Below are 18,382 nucleotides of genomic sequence, written 5' to 3' on the forward strand. Positions count from 1 at the left end.
AGCCATGGCTCTCATACAAGCAATTAATTAAGTAATAAAGGAGGGAATGTTATACTCCTTTTAAGAGACTACTGATATAGCTTGAGTTTTGGTTTGTGACACCTAAAAACAAAATGATACATTTCTGAAAATTGAATTGAACCCATTTAGATGTTTATCTTCAAGTATACATTTATTTCTGCTCTGTGCTATATTTGCAGTATAAAGTAACAAATATAGGGCAACATGTATCATTCACAATACACATTTCTAGCATGTATGGGTTGCAACTATTTTCATTATTGCTGGGATTAATCTGTTGATCACTTTTAGATGAACTGATATACTGTCAGAAAAGTGTGCCCATCACAGTGTCCTAGAGCCCAAAGTGACACCCTCAAACAGAGAATAGTGGGAAATCATCATATTTGATAAATGACTGAAATGATTATCAAAATGGTTGATTAATTTGTGATTATTTTTTTTTGTCATTGGACTCTTCAATTAATTACTAATTGTTTCAGGATTCATATATTAAATACAGGTAAAGTCCTATTAGACACATTTAGATGTATAGTGTAAACACCTCAGTAACAAGCGGCACCTTACTGGGACACATAATTGGAAATGATATTTTGTTTTCCAAAAATGCAGAATTTACAAAGTTTTCATTGATTGATTTCTATGTTAAAAATTTTTTTTTAGATGTATTGTTATACCTTATTACTTGTTCTATACATTGTTTATATGAATGCATAAATGATGGCAGTGTGTGTCTGTGCAGTGGGATGGTCTGACTGGTCCAACTCTAGCACACGGCTGTGAACTATGTATGGTGTCAATGAAGGGTGGGCGGGAGAGAGAGTATGTGAGAGAGAGAGAGAGAGAGAGAGAGAGAGAGAGAGAGAGAGGAGCAGTGAATGTCTTCAAGAGAGAGAGCAAGGAAAGACTGTTTGCTGGGAAGAGAAGGGGAGAGTAGCCAGGTGAGCCAAAGAGAATCAAAGACAAAGTGCGAGTTGGAGTGAGTTCAAGTTGAGTCAAATGGAGTAAGGGGGAGAGAAGTAGAGCAGACAGCCAGAGCGAGAGAGAGAGAGAGTGAGTGAGTGAGTGAGTGAGAGAGAAAGAGAGAGAGAGAGAGAGAGAGAGAGAGACAGAGAGCAGCTGCAGGAGAGAGGAGACCGGCGGCTCAAATGTGGACAAGTGTACCTCGGTCACCCCGGCACTGAGCTGTCAGTGTGGGAGGCAGAGTGGCCAGCTGTATCTAGCAACCATGAAGCACGCTCAGAGAATGGACTTCAAGCTGATCAGTGAGTAGAGGAAATGTGAGATACAGTGCAGTGTGGGTGCTCATGTCCTCACAAACTAAACTGGTTTTCAGTGGCTGGGGAGTTCACATATGAAATAAGTCTGTCTGCGTTTGTGTGCACATGTGTTTGTGTTCATGTAGTGTCTTTATGTATGTGTAAATAGGAACTGTCGTACGTTGTCTAGTGTGGTCAGCACTTCATTATTATGCATATCAGAAATCAAAGGGACCTAACTCATTAAAAAGGAGTACTGTACTTAAACAATATGTTTACATGGTTGCACAGCTGGGTGTTTAAGAAAGTAAGATAAAAACAAGATTTGGTTTCATCTTGGATAGAAATCTTTGCTCAGGTTTTGGATTATATAATGTCTATTGATACTACATTTTTATAGTTAGTTTCTTGGGTTTCCTGTGACTGTGTTACATGACTGTCTCTGTTTTTTTCTAATTGTTGCCAAATGCAGACTCATAGTTTCAGTTTTTGTACTTTGTAACTCTCTTGGCAGGACTTTTGTGTTTGACCTTTTAATTGGCCGTTTGCAGCCTCTTAAATTCTGTGTTTTTCTGTGTTTCTGTAGATTTTACTGCAAAAGGTGTATCTATATCTGGGGAAGGTTTTAATGTTGCTTTGCTTACTGGCAAATAAGCACCTACCTGTGATTCATGTTTTTTTTTTTTAAAAAAAAGCAAGCCTTTTGTGCTTTGTTTTTTGTTGCTCTATATATATATATATATATATATATATATATATATATATTTCTTCATGTTGCGTGCATATATTGCAAGATTTCATGAACTCATACATTCAAAACACATTAGCCACCAACTCGCTGCGATTGTCTGTAACCAATAGAAGCTGCAGGGGGCAGTAGCAAACATTGTGATTTAATTAGAAAAAGTTTATGTTTATTGAAAAGTGCGATCAGTGATACAGCACTTTGAAAGTGTGTGTGTGATGAAGTGCTGTGCACTGTGCCCCCTTTATACCAGAAACCTGATGGCATGACAGTGAAGAATTTCTGGGTCCCTGGGTAACATCACTTTGAACTGACCCTAAGAATGAATGTCACACATGGCCATGAATATGTTTTGAGTTTTACAGTGTACAACAAAACCACAAAGATTACCCATGTGTTCCATCTGATTTGTATCAAGTCACTGTGAAGTTACTGGCTAAAGGTCTTAAGTCTCTTTTTTGCAAAGTATGTTTGCAAGTAGAAAGTGAATGTGCCTCTTTCACAGTAAGGTTTCACCTGATGCTTTTCATGTGAAGATAAGTGTAAAGCACTACTATGCTGCTTTAAGAATCTCCAAAACCTCCAAATCTACATTCACTTGATTTAATTATGTGCCCTATTTGATGCTCTAATTTGATCTTTGCTTTCGTAACAAGGAAGCATTTGCTCAATCAGTCCGAAATTATCTTTACGCTGATTCGTTGTCGTAGTCCTCCCCTCTAACAACGAAAGGTCAGAAGACTCTAAATGTTATATTTATGTCTGCACGTGGGACTGTATGTGCAATAGTGTGCATTTCTGATCCAAGAGGGAAAACTCCCTGTGATAACTCAGTGTTGTCAGCAGTCAGACAGATCAATGTTTATTGCTTCTGCTGCTGCTGTGTGTCTGTGTACTTGGCTGCGTCTACGTACTGTGAGTCCTTACACTATTTATTCTTGTGTGTTGATGTTTGCCACTGTTAGTTTGTTTGCTACTACTTGTTGATTTTTATCTGCACGAGGGTGTATATGACTTTTTCGTGTATTTACTTTCATGTGTATGTGTATGCGTGCCAGGAAGGACTTGGCAGTATCAGATGTTATTCTGCTATTTATGCCATGGAATATAACCGAGGAACTTGTTGTTTAACTGTTGTCTGAAGGGAAACTGGCTGATGCTGCAGTTTGGCTTTTGATTATATTGTTTGAAAAATTACATATTTTTCATGTACGTATGTTTGCTTACACGCAACACCACAGTAGCTCAAGATTCAGATGTTAATACTGAGGTGTAGGACAGTTTGTGGACATGAGCGACTCTTCCACCCAGAAAGCAGAAAGCAAAAAATAAAGAAGATTGTTGATGATTTAAATAAGATTTATACGTATGATGTATTTATAGGTTCAAAAAGCTAATTCATGCACAGTCCCTCGACTTAAAGTGTTCGTGCTGCACCTGTTTGAGTGCCCTACATACCCGTGCGGGGAAGATGTCATCAGCTTTATGTGTGGACTTGGCTGGCAAAGAAAGACAGCGCGGCCTATGTTCAAGGTTCCTTTCCTTTAGCTGGTATTAATAGCTGTGAATCACTCGATAAACAGAACAAACCTCAGTGAACTGTTGAAAGATTTCAACCAGTCTGAAAAGCAATGCTCAGCAATGAGTCAGTTATTGGTTGACTTAGAGGCAAATCAGGCAGATGGAGTGTTTGACTGAACAAGGTGCTCCTCATTTTGCAGTGTTTTTCCAAATATCTACTTTATATAAATTGTGCAGGATGATGTGATGATGGATGAACTGGTCATCGTGGCTGAAATAAAGTTACTATAATCAGAGGTTTGGCAAAGCTGACATAAAGTCATAACAAATAATCAGAGTTGTTGTCAAGTCTACGCTCTAAAGCCCTGTGCACATGAAATGTGACATTACAAACATGACCAACATACAGCACTCTAAACCTCTGAACCTTATACCCTATTAGTATTAGAAATCACGCATGAAACACTGATTTGCTACACACACACACACACACACACACACACACACACACACACACACACACACACACACACACACACACACATCCTGCCTCTCTTAATGGCATGCAATTTGTTGAAAACCAAAATATCACAATAGTGGTTAAAAAGGATGTGCAGCCAATGTACTCCATTCACCTCTGCATTTAGAGTCCCCTACACACACACACACACACACACACACACACACACACACACACACACACACACACAGGGTATTTGTATTCAGCAGCATGCATTACACATGAGTAAACCCATGCATAAAAATCACAGGGACATCATGGTCAATTAGTCCAGGTTCATGTTCTCTCAGTCTCACAGCAGGAGTGCTGCATGTTCAATGTGGCTTATCAGTGTTTCTCAAATTAGGGTCTATGATGTATAAAAGGTTAGAGGTCTTTTTCTCATGGGTCTACAGCTGATAATATTAGATACACTTATCACTATCACTGGAATCCAATATCTCATTCCATCCAGTAATCAGTCCCAGTGTTTATTTATCAGAGTTTTCTGTATCACTGCTGATATTGTATAGTGTGTGTGAAGCTCTGCAGGAACAAGTTGAGGATATCATGAATAGCACATGATAAAGGTTATTGAATTGCTGATACTTTTTTTTTCTAATGCAATTTTTTGGATAAATTAATTTTAATTTGAAGCCAGTGCTTTGACACAAAAATTATCTTTTGAATGATAAAATTATCTAAATAGCAAGGAATTTACATTTATATGTATATGCTGTATATACTGTACACAGTGCAGTTGTTGTTTTTGATCATCACTGTTTTATTGTTGGGACTTTTCTGTTTTCTCTGCGAATGCACATTTGCTTTTAATTAATTCCCCAGAATCTCTTAAGACCTTTCAGTCACTGCCTTGGCTGACAGCTTTGTCTCCCTGTGTGTTTCCCAGTTTGAAAGATGAATAAATTAATGATTGAGGCCTCTGTATGGTGATGATATTCATATGACTAATTTGAGGATGTGTCCATTTCCACTTCAAAAGGGTAGCTTGCAAAATCAGTTCAGGGCGAGAGAGGAGAGAGATACTGCTCATATGTTTGATAGATGTAAGACTGGATAGTTTTAAACTTTATAAACTTAATATTTCAAATTGTATTTTCTCTAATAAGAAAACAACTCACAATTTTAATTTTATTTTATTATTTTTAAAAATATTCAGGGCATATTTTTTTGCTGTAAAGGTATCTGTTTTTTTTTTTTTGTTTGTTTTTTTTTTACATTTTTTTTATGGGAAGCCAAGGACAAGACAATCCTTAAGGTTATTTTCTGGCATACCTTCACCATGCAAAAGGAAGAGAGGAGCCGACAGATGATAGATGTTGTGAACCAGATGAACTACGTGGTCTGATATGTAGGTGGCCGCACTTTTCTTCATTGTCTGATTGTTTTACAAGTTGCAGCTGTTTCTACACAACTTCTTTCGAAGCGCTCGTTTGAAGTGGCACGTCTTTTCGAGGAGGTGCCGTGTTTGTGCTTTGGATTTGTTCAGTATGCAACTTTATTTGCAGGTCGCGTATGATGCCCATTCTCTGAAACACATTTTCATTTTTTCAGTAGTCAGATTCTTTTGATTCTCCTGTTTCATTTAATGCAAACACGGCTGAAAAATATGCTCCCGGTCTGCACTGTATCATGAATCGTAGCTCGCAACCTGTAGTCTGTCTCTGTGTAGGACATTTAAAGAATTTAGTGGATTATTCTGTCGCTCTAACTGTGATCGATAGCTCACACCTGTGTAAACTACAAAATTTCCACTTATTCTACTTATCTCTTCCTTCCTCTCTGTCTTTTCTCTGTCTTCTCCTCCCATCTCTCTTCTGCTCTCATTTTTCTGTCTCTGTTTCTCTATCTTGTTTTTTTTTTTCTTGCTTGTATGAAACATTTTTCACCATCTTCTCTCTGATCAAACAACCTTTTCCTGCTGCGTCCTTTAACTAAGGTTTATATCAAGTTTATTTTCTTTTATTCTGGTTTTCTTCCCTTTCTTCCTTTCCCCTTCCTGTCTATGCTCTCCAAACACACACACATGCACACACACGCAAGCACTGTGAGTTCATTACAGAAGCTGTGAGACCGGATCCACAAATCAAACTGTGTAAATAAGCAAGTGTTGTTCCTGCAGAGCAATCACTGCTGTTGCCATGGCTACCTGTGGCACATCTCAAGGATTATCAAGGACAACCTTTAAGTGTGTGTGTCTGCATATGTGTGTGCATACACAGTCTTGTATGTGGGTGGTTGCGTGAGATTTCTGTGAGTGTGATAATTGACAGAGAGAATCTGTCTAATTCCTGGTACTCAATTGATTTGCTGTACATCGTCTTGCTTTCCTGTTATTTTACCTCTCTGACAAACACTTGATTCACTGACACCTTCTTGGTTCAGTGTGAATAAAGGTTGTGTAATGGTTTGGGTCTGACCACTCAGCAGCATTCAGTGCTGAAAACCTCACCCGGACAGTCTGTGCTTTAGAAGCAGAGAGGTTTTCGGGGCAGGAACTGTATCCCAGTGACTAAAATAGGATCTGTAAGGTACTGCAGTTGAATGTAGGTGAAACTCCTCAAAGACTCCCTCAAATGTTTCCTGGCAAAGCTCCCGTGCTGGAAAACGGCTGTTAGTTTATGTGGCATCCATCCCGACAATGTACTGTATGTCTACCTGGCAGCTCTAGCACCAGTGTAGAAACTGTCCATTAGTCCTTTGTTAGCAGAGATGAGGACAGGTTTGTGTGTGTGTGAGTGAGTGTGTGTGTGTGTAAACAGACAGACTAATGGACCTGACTGAAATCCAAACAGAGGAACTGGCAGGTGATCAATGCTGTTTACTTCCACCGGGTGAAGTGTGCAGACTTCCTTTGGCTGGTCGAGGGATAGAGAGAGTATGGTATGCAGGGATTGGTGGATCAGAAGACTTGTGACATTCAGTTTAATCCTGAAAAACTGATCCACATTTCATTGAGGCTTAGAGCTTTCACGGCGAAAGGGAAACACCAGAGTAGATAATGTCCCACTCTTAATCTCTCCTCATTCTCATTCCTGCTCTCTCTTCTTTCCACACTGGTATGAGGAGCAGCAGACTCTGCTTTCTTTGTGCTCTTGCGAAGATTTCAACTCATTCTTCCCTCTTCCCCTTGACTGCATTAACCTGTCCACAGTTCATCTCTCTCACCCTGTTTTCATGTTACCCGTCTTTCTCTCACTCAGAATGCTCGATGGTGATATCACATGTGGAAAAAATTACTGATCTCTCTTCTTGTCTCTCCCGCCTCCTTTACTTGTCCATCCAGAACGTCAGCTGGCCAGCAGTATGACCAGCAGCAGCTCTCTTCCTCCCAGTGTCAGTGGGATCAGTAAGGAGCTGGCAGAGCTGCGTCACGTGGTGCAGTTCCCTGAGGAGATTGCCTGTATCCTCACCGAGCAAGAGCAGCAGCTCTACCAACGGGTAGGAGGAATTCATACAATAGATGTTGGGGGTCAAAAAAAAAGAAGAAGTAAACGCACTGTGTGGTTGTTGTTGGACAGGAAACAGGGTTCAGGAAAGACAGATATTGATTCTGAATTGACATCTTAGGGAAGAAGACACATTCAAAATTCAATTCATTCAACATTCACTTTCTAATATAATAATCCCAGTCTCTGTTCAATCATTCATTTTTCAGTGTAATAAGAAATACTCACCCCTAACACTGTGTGTCTTACTGCAGGTCTTTCCCTTGGACTACCTCTGTTTCCTCACTCGAGACCTGGGCAGTCCTGAGTGCCAAACTAAACACCACCCAAACCTCAAGGCCTCATTGTCTGCGCCCGCCATGCCTACCCAGAGTGCTCAGCGAAGTAACGCTGTGGAGGACCTGGTGACACGGTTCAACGAGGTGAGCAATCCGAGTATAGTTTCTGTTGACCAACTAATTGATTAATCAACTAATTGTTTCAGCTCTGCCTCAACTGTAAGATCCACATTTGACACTTTTTTTTAGGTATAAAGTCAGTAGGCCACTTCCACCTTTAAATCCTCGTGGGACTCATCGCAGTAACTTTCCCAGTCAGCCGACAGTATATCTCACAAGCTCAGTTTTTACTACACGACTGAAGTCTGGATGAGATCACTCGAGAAATCTGTGATACGATTCAGCAAAGAATGTGGGATAGTTTGATGGTGAGACTCATGAACGCCTTGACTTTTTACACACAGCCTTATACAGACGTAGAGTTACTCATATTGAAAAGGGGGCACCTCTCAACTATTGGGAAAATATTGATTTAAAAAAAAAAAATGTTTCTCCTGTTTAGATAACTCTGTAGCCTGCCCTTAATGACATCATCAGAGACAGTGAAAATGCCTATGCTCCGATTTGACATGAATATGAAAGGTTGAGAAGCGTTGCAGAGCAGCAATCATGTTTTCCTTTATGCTGTTGTGTTGTCTAGTGGAGACATACCAACGTATCAGCTCATGACTGAAGCACACACTGTGCAATGTAAGTTGGCTGAAGCTGCTCTCCTGGGTCTTGTGTCTTTATGGCGAGTGACTTTGAGGATAAACAATCACAACACTGTACTGGTGAGAAAGAGAAAGTGAGGCAGAGAGAGACTGATCGGGAATGATGAAGTCATCTTTAAGTTGCATGCCTTTCACATCAGCTGGTTTTCATTTAAGTCAGCGAGAGGAGAGGCACATGAAAAATAGTTTCCCAAATGTGCATCGTAGCCATATATGGGCACAATGATACAACAGTCAAATGACAACAGTGTGAAGACAGTGATGGAGAGGGAGACAAGATATGATGTAGGAGTATCCTGCCCTAGCTGACGGTACACTACGCTTTCGACGTTTACCTACATTCTCCTTAGCGATGGACAGTGTTATGTCAAATATTTACATTAAATATCTGTTAAAAGATCTTCCAATATTTTTCATTTTTCATTTTCAATTCCTTTTCAGAAGGCACTTGTCACATAATAGGGGATTTTTTTTCTGCTTTTATTCTTTTATAACCATTATCGGTACTGCTATGATTCAGATTATTGATTATGATTAACAAAGAATTAATCAGCAACTATTCTGATAATTAATTAGTTATTAAAGTAATTTTAACTAATATTTTTTTCCCATTCAAACTTCTCAGATGGGAATATTTTCTGTTTTTTTTACTCTTAGTCTATGTAAGTAAAACTGAAAATTTTGGTTGGTTGAACAAATTGACATTTTAAGATGTCACTATGGGCTCTTGGAACTTCTGATACATTGCATTTCTTTTGAGGAAATACATTTTCCACATGGTATGCATTTGTTTTTTGTTTTTTTAAAGATATAGGTACATGTGGGTAACATTCTGGTTGAGGTTGTTCTGGTTGACTGTCCTGGACTGGATCCACTGTTTGCAGATATTAATGAATTAGTTTGAGTGTTTTATTTCTTCCCTCACACTTGACTGACAACATGTTGTAAATTTAAATGAAAAAAAATTATCTAATGGTTTTTTATCCTGAATTTCAAGCCATGTAAGGGAGTGAAAGATTCTGCTGTAAAAAGGATAGCACGGCAAGAGAGAATTTGGCGGCAAGGAAGGGTGAACAGTTTGGACCCCTTTGTGTCTGTCTGGAGTGTTTAGCTTTGACAGGACCAGTATGTGTTCATGCGCTGAGTTTGTAATAGTTCTCTGTCAACCTTGGTTATGTAATTCATGTATCAAGGAGAAACTGACCCTCATAGTTCAACTAATAACACGCGCACAGATGGAGACAGACAGACGGACAGACAGATGGACACATAGACAAACATCAATGAGGGATCAGCTTGTACCCAGCTCCGGTTCTCTGTGTGTGTGTATGTCTGTGTGTGCGTGTGAGTGCTTGAATTTTTGTCAACTGATAACACCTATGCTGTGTATATAAGGGATGGAGATGTTTGAAGGAACCTTTTAGACAGTTTTAGTCTGTTGTATTGTCCTCTTGTCTGTTTTCATCTCTGCTCTGCTCTTCTCTGCTATTACACGCTCTCTCTATATATAGCATATCTTCATATCCTGTCTACTATCTCTCTTACACAACACTAAGTACACACTTTTGCTATCTGGAATATCAGAAGAGATGCCAACTCCGTATGACTCCTTGATGTGCGACGGTTTCGAAAAGCCACTTTTCAGACGGTCAGAATGGTTTAGATGGCGATTGTAATACAACCCAGCTGCTGACATGGCTTCGCATTATGTCATAATTCTAGAAGTGACTGATAGCAGATTTTCACGCAACGCACGCAACGTACGCACGCAACGCACATCCTGGCACGCACAGAGCAAGGGAGTAACAGATAAGATACTGTAGGGCAGCGGCGTTGTTTGTCAGAAAGCCATATACAGTAGATTCTGGAAGAAGCTTCCGCACAACTGAAGTAACAGACACCGAGACGCTGCATCTTCTCTGGCTCCAGCGGGGGTTTTCTGTAGCTGACGCTTTGTATCTGATCCATCTGAAAATGGTGACAAGTGAGAAAAGAATACAATTTATAAATATCAGCCAATGAAAAAGCTATCTGTGTAAATACAGAGATACTGCAACACCTTGATCAGGTGTGTTTGGAGCGGATAGTGTTCAATGGACAGGAAGGAAATAATGACCATTGTATTTTATAATATAAACGTATTGAGAATGGTTAATTAATTATAGGTCCCACCATAAGGTCCATTGAGTAGCTGCTCTGGAGCTATTGATCATATCACCTGATCCTCATCAGCAGATGTGGATGGAATGCTTAAAGTGCTCAGAGAAAATGGAAATTTTAACATCTACAATTCCGTGACGAATGGGTCGACTCCATCTGCAGATGAAGCTAATGTGATATATGATAGAAAGCTCTAGAACAGCTACCAAATGGACCTTGTGGTGAGGTCTTTTTCTCCACTGACATTTTTAAGGTCAAGAATAAACTTTGAACCTCATTTAAATTTTAGTTCCACTCAACGGCATAATCCATTAGACAGGATTTGGAGGATGAGTGGTGCAACTTTAGCTTAAGTTTTAGCTTTTAATGTTTGTCAGGTTGAGTCAATAAAGATATTGCATTAGGGAAAACACTTTAGACGAGACAGTTTTAAGTGTGTGAGATGGATTACATTTTCACAGCAACCTTCCCGGCCCTCAGCCCTCCGAATACTCGTGCTTCTATCACACAGGAATGCATAAACTGGCATGCTTTCACTCATATTGGATAGGGACTTAACAAACCATAACACTATTAACATGAGTGAGTTTGAAATTATGACAGCCACCTTTTTAAAGCCTGACAAATAAAATTTAGCTTTTTATCAAACACTGTAGATTATATGTTTATGAAGTGAGCTCTGTGTATGTACAAGCTCATATCTGAGATGTCTGTATATACTGTGTGTTAAATTGTATATGTAAGTGCCTGATTTTGATATGTGAGTATCTATGGTCTCATATCTAGTGTATGTGAAAAGGTCGGTATTCTGTACATGGGCAGGGGGGTTTGGTTGCATGTGTAATGGAGGATTGCTGTACTTGCTTGTGTCATAATCTACGAAAAGGTCAGAGGTCAGATTGGGGGGAAAAAAATCACATTTTACCAGTGTTAAAACTGTACTTTGTTACGTGTGTGTGTGGTGTGTGCGTGTCTTTATTTAGTCCCTGTGAAGTCAGACTGGGGTGGGCTTTACAGATCCTTACATAACCCAGTAATAGATCTCTGGGCCAGGGGGATGTTTTTACCGCCTGCAAGGGGGTTGGGAAGTTTCTGTGTGTGTGTGTGTGTGTGTGTGTGTGTGAATAAGTTCATGAAGCTAAAATGCATAGACACATATGCTAGAGAGCAGTCCGATTGAAATCTCATCTTTTCCCGTAGTGTGTGTGTGTGTGTGTGTGTGTGTGTGTGTGTGTGTGTGTGTGTGTGTGTGTGTGTGTGTGTGTGTGTCCATCACAAAAAATGTGAAAGGAAGCTGACTGTGATAAATATCTGGTCTGTATCTTTTAAGTGTGCTTGAGGGCAGTCTGAGCAGAGACAGAGTGTAGCTGATAGATATCTGATCTCATTCTTTCTTTTGTGTGGCGTGTGTGTGTGTGTGTGTGTGTGTGTGTGTGTGTGTGTGTGTGTGTGTGTGTGTGTGTGTGTGTGTGTGTGTGTGTGTGTGTATGTATGTGTGTGTGTGTGTGTGTCTGAGTGTGTGTCGATGTCAGTGTCAGAGTGTGGCCAGCTGGCATGCTCCTGTGCATAGACTACCACTTTAGACACAGGTTGCCATACCAGAATTTAAAAGAGACGACACAAGCGCATGGAAGACCACACACGACGGAGAGTCTCAGCTGACTGTCCTTTAGCTGTGGACCTTGCCTCCTGTTCACTGGGTTTTAACACACGTTGTAATAACACACTAACACATTTACTGTGGTTTGGTATCAACCTGAAGACTGTTCAATTAGCAGTGCCCACTGTTAAAACATTTTCATGCAGCTACGTGCAGCATATTGCACCAGTACTAAAGATTTTTATCCATGTACGTTTTCATAACAGTATGTTTATTTGAATATTAAAAATGGTTATAAATAACATTTTAATAAATGAATAGTCCAGAAAAGAAGGACTTTTCAAAAATTCTACTACTTCTGCTTAGATCTTAGGTGCTAAAGCTGGTGGATAAGCGGGGACATCAAGAATGTTACTGTTTGTTCATCAGTTTGAGTGTGATAGTAACTATTAGTAATATGTATGTGTCAATAGGTGAGTTCGTGGGTGACGTGGCTTGTCCTGACAGCAGGATCCATGGAGGAGAAGAGGGAGGTTTTCTCCTACCTGGTCCACGTGGCTAAATGCTGTTGGAACATGGGGAACTACAACGGTGTCATGGAGTTCCTGGCAGGACTCAGGTTTTAAGCAACACTCAGACAGGACACTCTCAAACATGCTAAAATAATCATTCTGGGCTCATAAATGTACAACTGACTGAGAATTTCTTTGTCTTCCAGGTCTCGTAAGGTGCTGAAGATGTGGCAGTTTATGGACCAGTTGGACATCGACACCATGAGAAGCTTGAAGGACGCCATGGCTCAGCACGAGTCTTCTTCTGAGTACAAGAAGGTTGTGACCAGAGCTCTCAATATCCCAGGATGCAAGGTGGGTTGCTGCTCAGGTGACGTTTGGTAATGTAATGGTCTAGTTATTCATGTGGGTCACTCCTCTTCAGTGTGCATTTGTTTCATGACTATAATAGATCATGTATATCTTTCTTTTCTGAGCACTGGAATGACAGAAAATCAAAAGCACAACTGGATGTGTTTTTCTCTGTCTTGTCCGTGCACCATAGGTTGTGCCATTCTGTGGGGTATTTCTGAAGGAGCTCAGTGACGCATTGGACGGGACGGCAAGTATCATTAGCCTTAAACCACCTCCAGACAACACAGAGGACTCTATAGAGGTACAGTAAACAGCATACACGAAAATACACACATCTTATATAACTGATCCAAGAAGTAAGAATCCAACATGTCCTCTTCTCTCTAGTTTGTGTCCGACTACAGCGGCCAGCACAACTTCATGTCGCGGTCCGGTCCAAATGGCTTGCACGTCCCAGAAAAAGAAGCCACTGTCAGCAACATCCTCCAGATTATCAGGTACGCTGCATCCATGTACAGACTGTTTCTGTACTTTCTGACTAATGACAGTCTTCTCTGATCTTCTCTTCTTGACTTTATTATCTGTCTGCTTCACTCCCCCGGCGATTTCTACCACTTTGTTCTACTCACCTTTTTTGCTTTGATCTCAGATTTGCAAATACTCTTGCTCTTCACTCCTTTCTGACTCTCTCCTCAGATCTTGTAATCGTAGTTTGGAGGCAGAGGATCCTGATGAGGCGTCCACCAGTCCCTCTTCTACTGGACCATCCCCCGCATCAAGAAACAACTCGTTCAGGGACCGCTGCCGCAATCAGTCAGTGTCTTTGTTTTGTTAGTTTTTTTCCTTTTTATTTTATATTCTGTTTACACAAAAAACAGAGTCCTTTCGGTGTCCAGCATCAAGCATTAAACTGCGACTCTGGAGCTCTTAAAAAATGAATGTGTTCTGTTTAAGAATACGTTACACTGGTGACTGTTTTCTGTCACAGGGTCTTAAGCCCATTCGGCTGAAGGATGATCTCTCTGTTTTTACCGTGTGTGGGGGATGTTGTGCAAGATAAGCTTTTAAGACATATAGTACAGTATCGAATGGCACCTAGCATGTGACCCAATCCATCAACACACTGGGACACTGTGTTTCAGTTGATTGCGTAGTTGTTTGTTTACTGTTTAACTGTAATTCTTCGTTCTGGCTTCTACTTTTCATTCAAAAAATATGTTTAAAAAATGTAGAGCAACATGTAGAACGAATTCTTGATTCTAAATCTGTCTCAATTTGTATTTCAATATAATATATATTTTATCACTTTACCAAACAATTTAGAGGAATGTTAAGGCACCCTTAAGCTATTTTTAATTTTTGGTTGAACCACTCCTGGAAATTTTGTATTGTTTAGCACTGTGACCTTCCTGCTAAAGTTCTGTGTCCAAAATTGTGTTCTTTATTTTCCTGTTCATTCACAAGTGACTCATAGACAAAGTAAAAGAAAATGGTCTATTATTTACAGATTTTTTGATGAAAACTGAACCCTGCCATGCTGTGAATGATAGAAAGACTGCAGTTTCTGAAAAGGCATTTATGCACATGCCGCTACAACAGTCTCTCTTGTAATAAATAAGACAACTGCCATATAATGATTTTCAAACAATATAATGGATAATAACTAATAACAATAATAATAACAATAACTGGATTCTCACCAAACTTCTACTGTACAGCATCGTATTCTGCGTCATTTGCCTGTCACAAAAATACCTGCACAAGTTAATGGGTTTGTGAAGGAACTTATTTACAGATTGTTATTGAGATGAGGTGATGTTCACATAAACCCCTGTGTCACAGAGAAAAGAGATAACAGGTTAGTTTCCTGTCAGGGCAGGAAGGAGCAGAGCTCTGGCACTTTTCAGCACACTGGTGACAGGTAGCTTGCTGGAATTAGGACACCAACATGAAATGCTGTTAGAGAACTGATTTAATTTCAGGCTCGGGCTGTGGTGTTTCTACTGAGGAAACCTGGATTATCTTCTCTTTGTTTCTAGACAGTTCTCTTTGACTCTGAGTTATTACTTCACGTTAGAGCTCAGGGAACACTACTTCATTTTGGCCAGGGGAATGCTGTTCATCCGTTTGTACTCGGATGCAGATAAATATCATCTTTCTTATTCGCAGAGGTTTAGGTGTTCTTTTCCTGTGTTTCTCTCTTTCCCTCCGGCATTGTCTTTTTGCTATTATTCTCTTTACTTCTGAGGGCTTGTGTCTGCTCTTTATTCTTCTCACTCTTCCTCTCCTACTTATTTGTCTCATTCTCCTCCATCCCTTAGTTCCCATTCATTTAGGACACCGCCAGAATCAAACCGTGTCTTGTAAGTGATTGTAAGAGTTTCAGGAGTAATGATGTCTAACCTCACCTGGATAGTTTGCGTAGAAAGTAGTTTAGTAGTCAAGGAATGTGCAATGACAAATGCATGATGCTTTTTTGCTTGTTCAACCACGCTACAGTACAGAGCTGTTTATTGTACTGTAGATGCAGCTAATTTCTTTCTTTTGACTAGACCTCAATGTATTTTCTAAATAACTGCTTCACTGCACTCTCTGCAATAGTTGAAATCCAACACAGAAACTGACAGATTTCTGATAGACTCATAGATTTCCTGTAGAAATCAGTAAACTAAAACTTTGATGTTCATACCACTTTCTCTTTTTTTTTTATTTCTTTTTTTCACAACCTCACACTGCATTTCTTCTCTCGGAACTTCTATCCATTTTCAGATTCATGGTCGGGGACTTGTCGGATTCAGAAGGTGACTTGTCGTCTGAGCCGGTGGTGAAGGAGGTAGAGTTTCAGGGCACTGAGGAGACACACAGAGCTTTCAGCCACGGCACTGAGCTCATTCCCTGGTAAAAAAGAAACATGCACACACTCACGCAAAAATTTATACCTATCTCACACACACGCCACACTCTTTGTATTCTCTTTTTCTAGGTACGTGTTGTCACTACAACCTGATGTTCACCAGTTCCTGCTGCAGGGGGCTACAGTCATTCACTACGACCAGGACACCCACCTCACAGCTCGCTGTCTGCTACGACTACAACCTGACAACACAACACTTACCTGGGGTAAAGTATGACAGAGATTCATCAAAACCATCTCCATGTAATTTAAAAGACATGATTGGGGTTTTTTTACACCACTTTCAACCACTTGTAATTCGTTTTGCTACTGTTATGTAATCAGTTTGTGTCTGCCATTGTGATATTTAAAACATTATGAGTATGTTTATATCCCAGACAGACAAGCCCCATTTCCCCTCTCATTATTACTCTTTAAACAAATGGAAAACAGGCCTCCACGATATAAAAGAAAAATCCTATTTCCTGTGTCATTATTATGTTTTAAACATGTTGTAAATGTGTTTATCCCGACCCCCTGTCTCTTGTAACACATACAAATTAAACTGGTTGTAAATATGTGCATTCGTGCCGTTTACTACATTTCAAACATATCATAAATGTGTTGATTTACGGCAGGTAAGCCTCAGAGCGGAGGAGCTTCGCCTCCAGAACAACCCCTGGGATTAGGACAGACTGTAGTGGCAGGACTAGCAGAAGGCCTGTTGGACCTGGGAGTGGTGAAGGTTTGTTGAAGTGTTTTGGGATCTAAACTGCAAAAAAAAAAAAAAAAAAGAGAATTGAATTTGAATATTCGAGACTCACAAATGTGCATTGAAAGAATACTTGACAGTCACGGGTTGGATTGTAGTCTTACTGATATGTTTATTTGAATGTGCAGGCAGTGTTTCTGGGTCACCAGGGAGTGGACGTCCACGCTGTGTGTTTGCAGAACAAGCTGAGCCAGATGACGGTGGAGGAGAACGGTCTCAGCCTCCTCTACGGTCTCAGCACCACCGACAACAGGTGAGTACCTTGTTACATCTCACATCCTACATTGAAATCCAGTTTTTGAACACTGGCGAATTGCCACAAAGGCAATTGGTAAGAAGATGAGGAGCTGCCTTCCTGTTCAATACATATGTTAACTGATCTCTCAACCGCTGGCAACAGGCTCCTGCACTTTGTGGCCCCTAATCACACGGCACGAATGCTTCACAAGGGCCTGTCAGAGTTGGTGAATGCAACCAGGAAATTGAAGAGGTTTCCCGACCAAAGGTTGCAGTGGCTGAGGAGGCAGTATGTCAGTCTCTATCAGGTAGATATACTCTGAACTGAATGGTGTTTCCTTCATAATACTTTGCTTACACACAATCAGTTCCATCAGTGTCTGACGTTTTTCAGTTTTATTACTTTTCCCTCTTTTAAGTAAATTGTGCCTTGGATTTTTGTCTCCATTGCTCTTTAAAGATGAAAAGTTCACACATGTCCCTAAAACATCTTGAAATCAAGGTAGTTTTCCTTCTCTTAGCCATTTTGTACCTATTCATTTTCTTTGGGAATTGAATCCTAAAGGGAATTGAATCCTGAGGAAAATCTAAATGGCCTTCAGCTAAACTTTGCCTGTGTTAACCTATGTGTTTGCTTCCTTTCCTCTGTGTCTGTGTTTGCTTCTTTTAGGAGGATGGCAGGTACGAAGGCCCAACACTGGCCCAGGCCATTGAGCTGTTTGGTGGGCGCAGGTGGAACATGAGCACAGGTGGAACGGAGAAAACTGGTGCCCAGAAAAACAGCCCTCTGAGCATCAACGATAAGGCCAAGAAGAAGAAGAAGGTCCTGGTCAGGGTCAGTACATAGAGTTGACATTATACGTGCTATTTAAAAGATTGAAGTTAATTTTTAAGCTTCGCCGTGGCTCTTATCTCTTAAGAGGTAAATGTGAGCAAGTAAGACATAATTTTAATGCTAAAGGAGACATACAGGTTGGCCTGTCTTATTTCCTATTAAACCTACCAACTCACACAGAGTCAGTTTTTTTACTGCTGAATACAGTTGTTGGTTTGTTTTTCACAAAGTCTTTTACCCCCCCAACGCAGGGCGACAGCGGGGACGCCACAGATGACGAGATGGTTTCTAGGAAAACACGGAGCTGTAAGGAGGGGCTGTATCGGAACGGACCGGAGTCTGACAGCATTGACCAAGAAGATCCAGGTGACATTTTCAGAAGCCACTTGAATTCACAGAAAGAATCTAAACTCCATAGGTGTCTGCTAATTGAAGATGTAGCTAGATTAAAAT

At 40.3% G+C, this 18,382-nt stretch overlaps 1 protein-coding gene across 6 annotated transcripts in view; it reads left to right on the top strand.

The window, feature by feature from the left end:
• Positions 1-18,382, top strand: part of plce1 (phospholipase C, epsilon 1) — an 86,284-nt gene that overhangs the window by 35,002 nt on the left and 32,900 nt on the right. For 4 of the 6 annotated variants that reach the window (XM_087179239.1, XM_087179240.1, XM_087179242.1 and 1 more), the window contains exons 8-22: positions 7,353-7,507; positions 7,770-7,937; positions 12,800-12,945; positions 13,045-13,192; positions 13,383-13,493; positions 13,580-13,689; positions 13,889-14,005; positions 15,514-15,555; positions 15,962-16,090; positions 16,176-16,312; positions 16,724-16,830; positions 16,986-17,110; positions 17,258-17,402; positions 17,765-17,929; positions 18,181-18,295. In XM_087179239.1, coding sequence (XP_087035365.1) covers positions 7,353-7,507; positions 7,770-7,937; positions 12,800-12,945; positions 13,045-13,192; positions 13,383-13,493; positions 13,580-13,689; positions 13,889-14,005; positions 15,514-15,555; positions 15,962-16,090; positions 16,176-16,312; positions 16,724-16,830; positions 16,986-17,110; positions 17,258-17,402; positions 17,765-17,929; positions 18,181-18,295 — 1,920 coding nt within the window. The remainder of the gene's footprint in view (positions 1-7,352; positions 7,508-7,769; positions 7,938-12,799; positions 12,946-13,044; positions 13,193-13,382; positions 13,494-13,579; positions 13,690-13,888; positions 14,006-15,513; positions 15,556-15,961; positions 16,091-16,175; positions 16,313-16,723; positions 16,831-16,985; positions 17,111-17,257; positions 17,403-17,764; positions 17,930-18,180; positions 18,296-18,382) is intronic. The other 2 variants (XM_087179241.1, XM_087179244.1) reach the window with 1 other exon arrangement.

Source organism: Seriola lalandi, unplaced genomic scaffold, assembly GCF_002814215.2.
Source record: "Seriola lalandi dorsalis isolate HSWRI2012SDOR001 ecotype SW California unplaced genomic scaffold, Sedor1 jcf7180002054801, whole genome shotgun sequence".
NCBI classification, from domain to species: domain Eukaryota; kingdom Metazoa; phylum Chordata; class Actinopteri; order Carangiformes; family Carangidae; genus Seriola; species Seriola lalandi.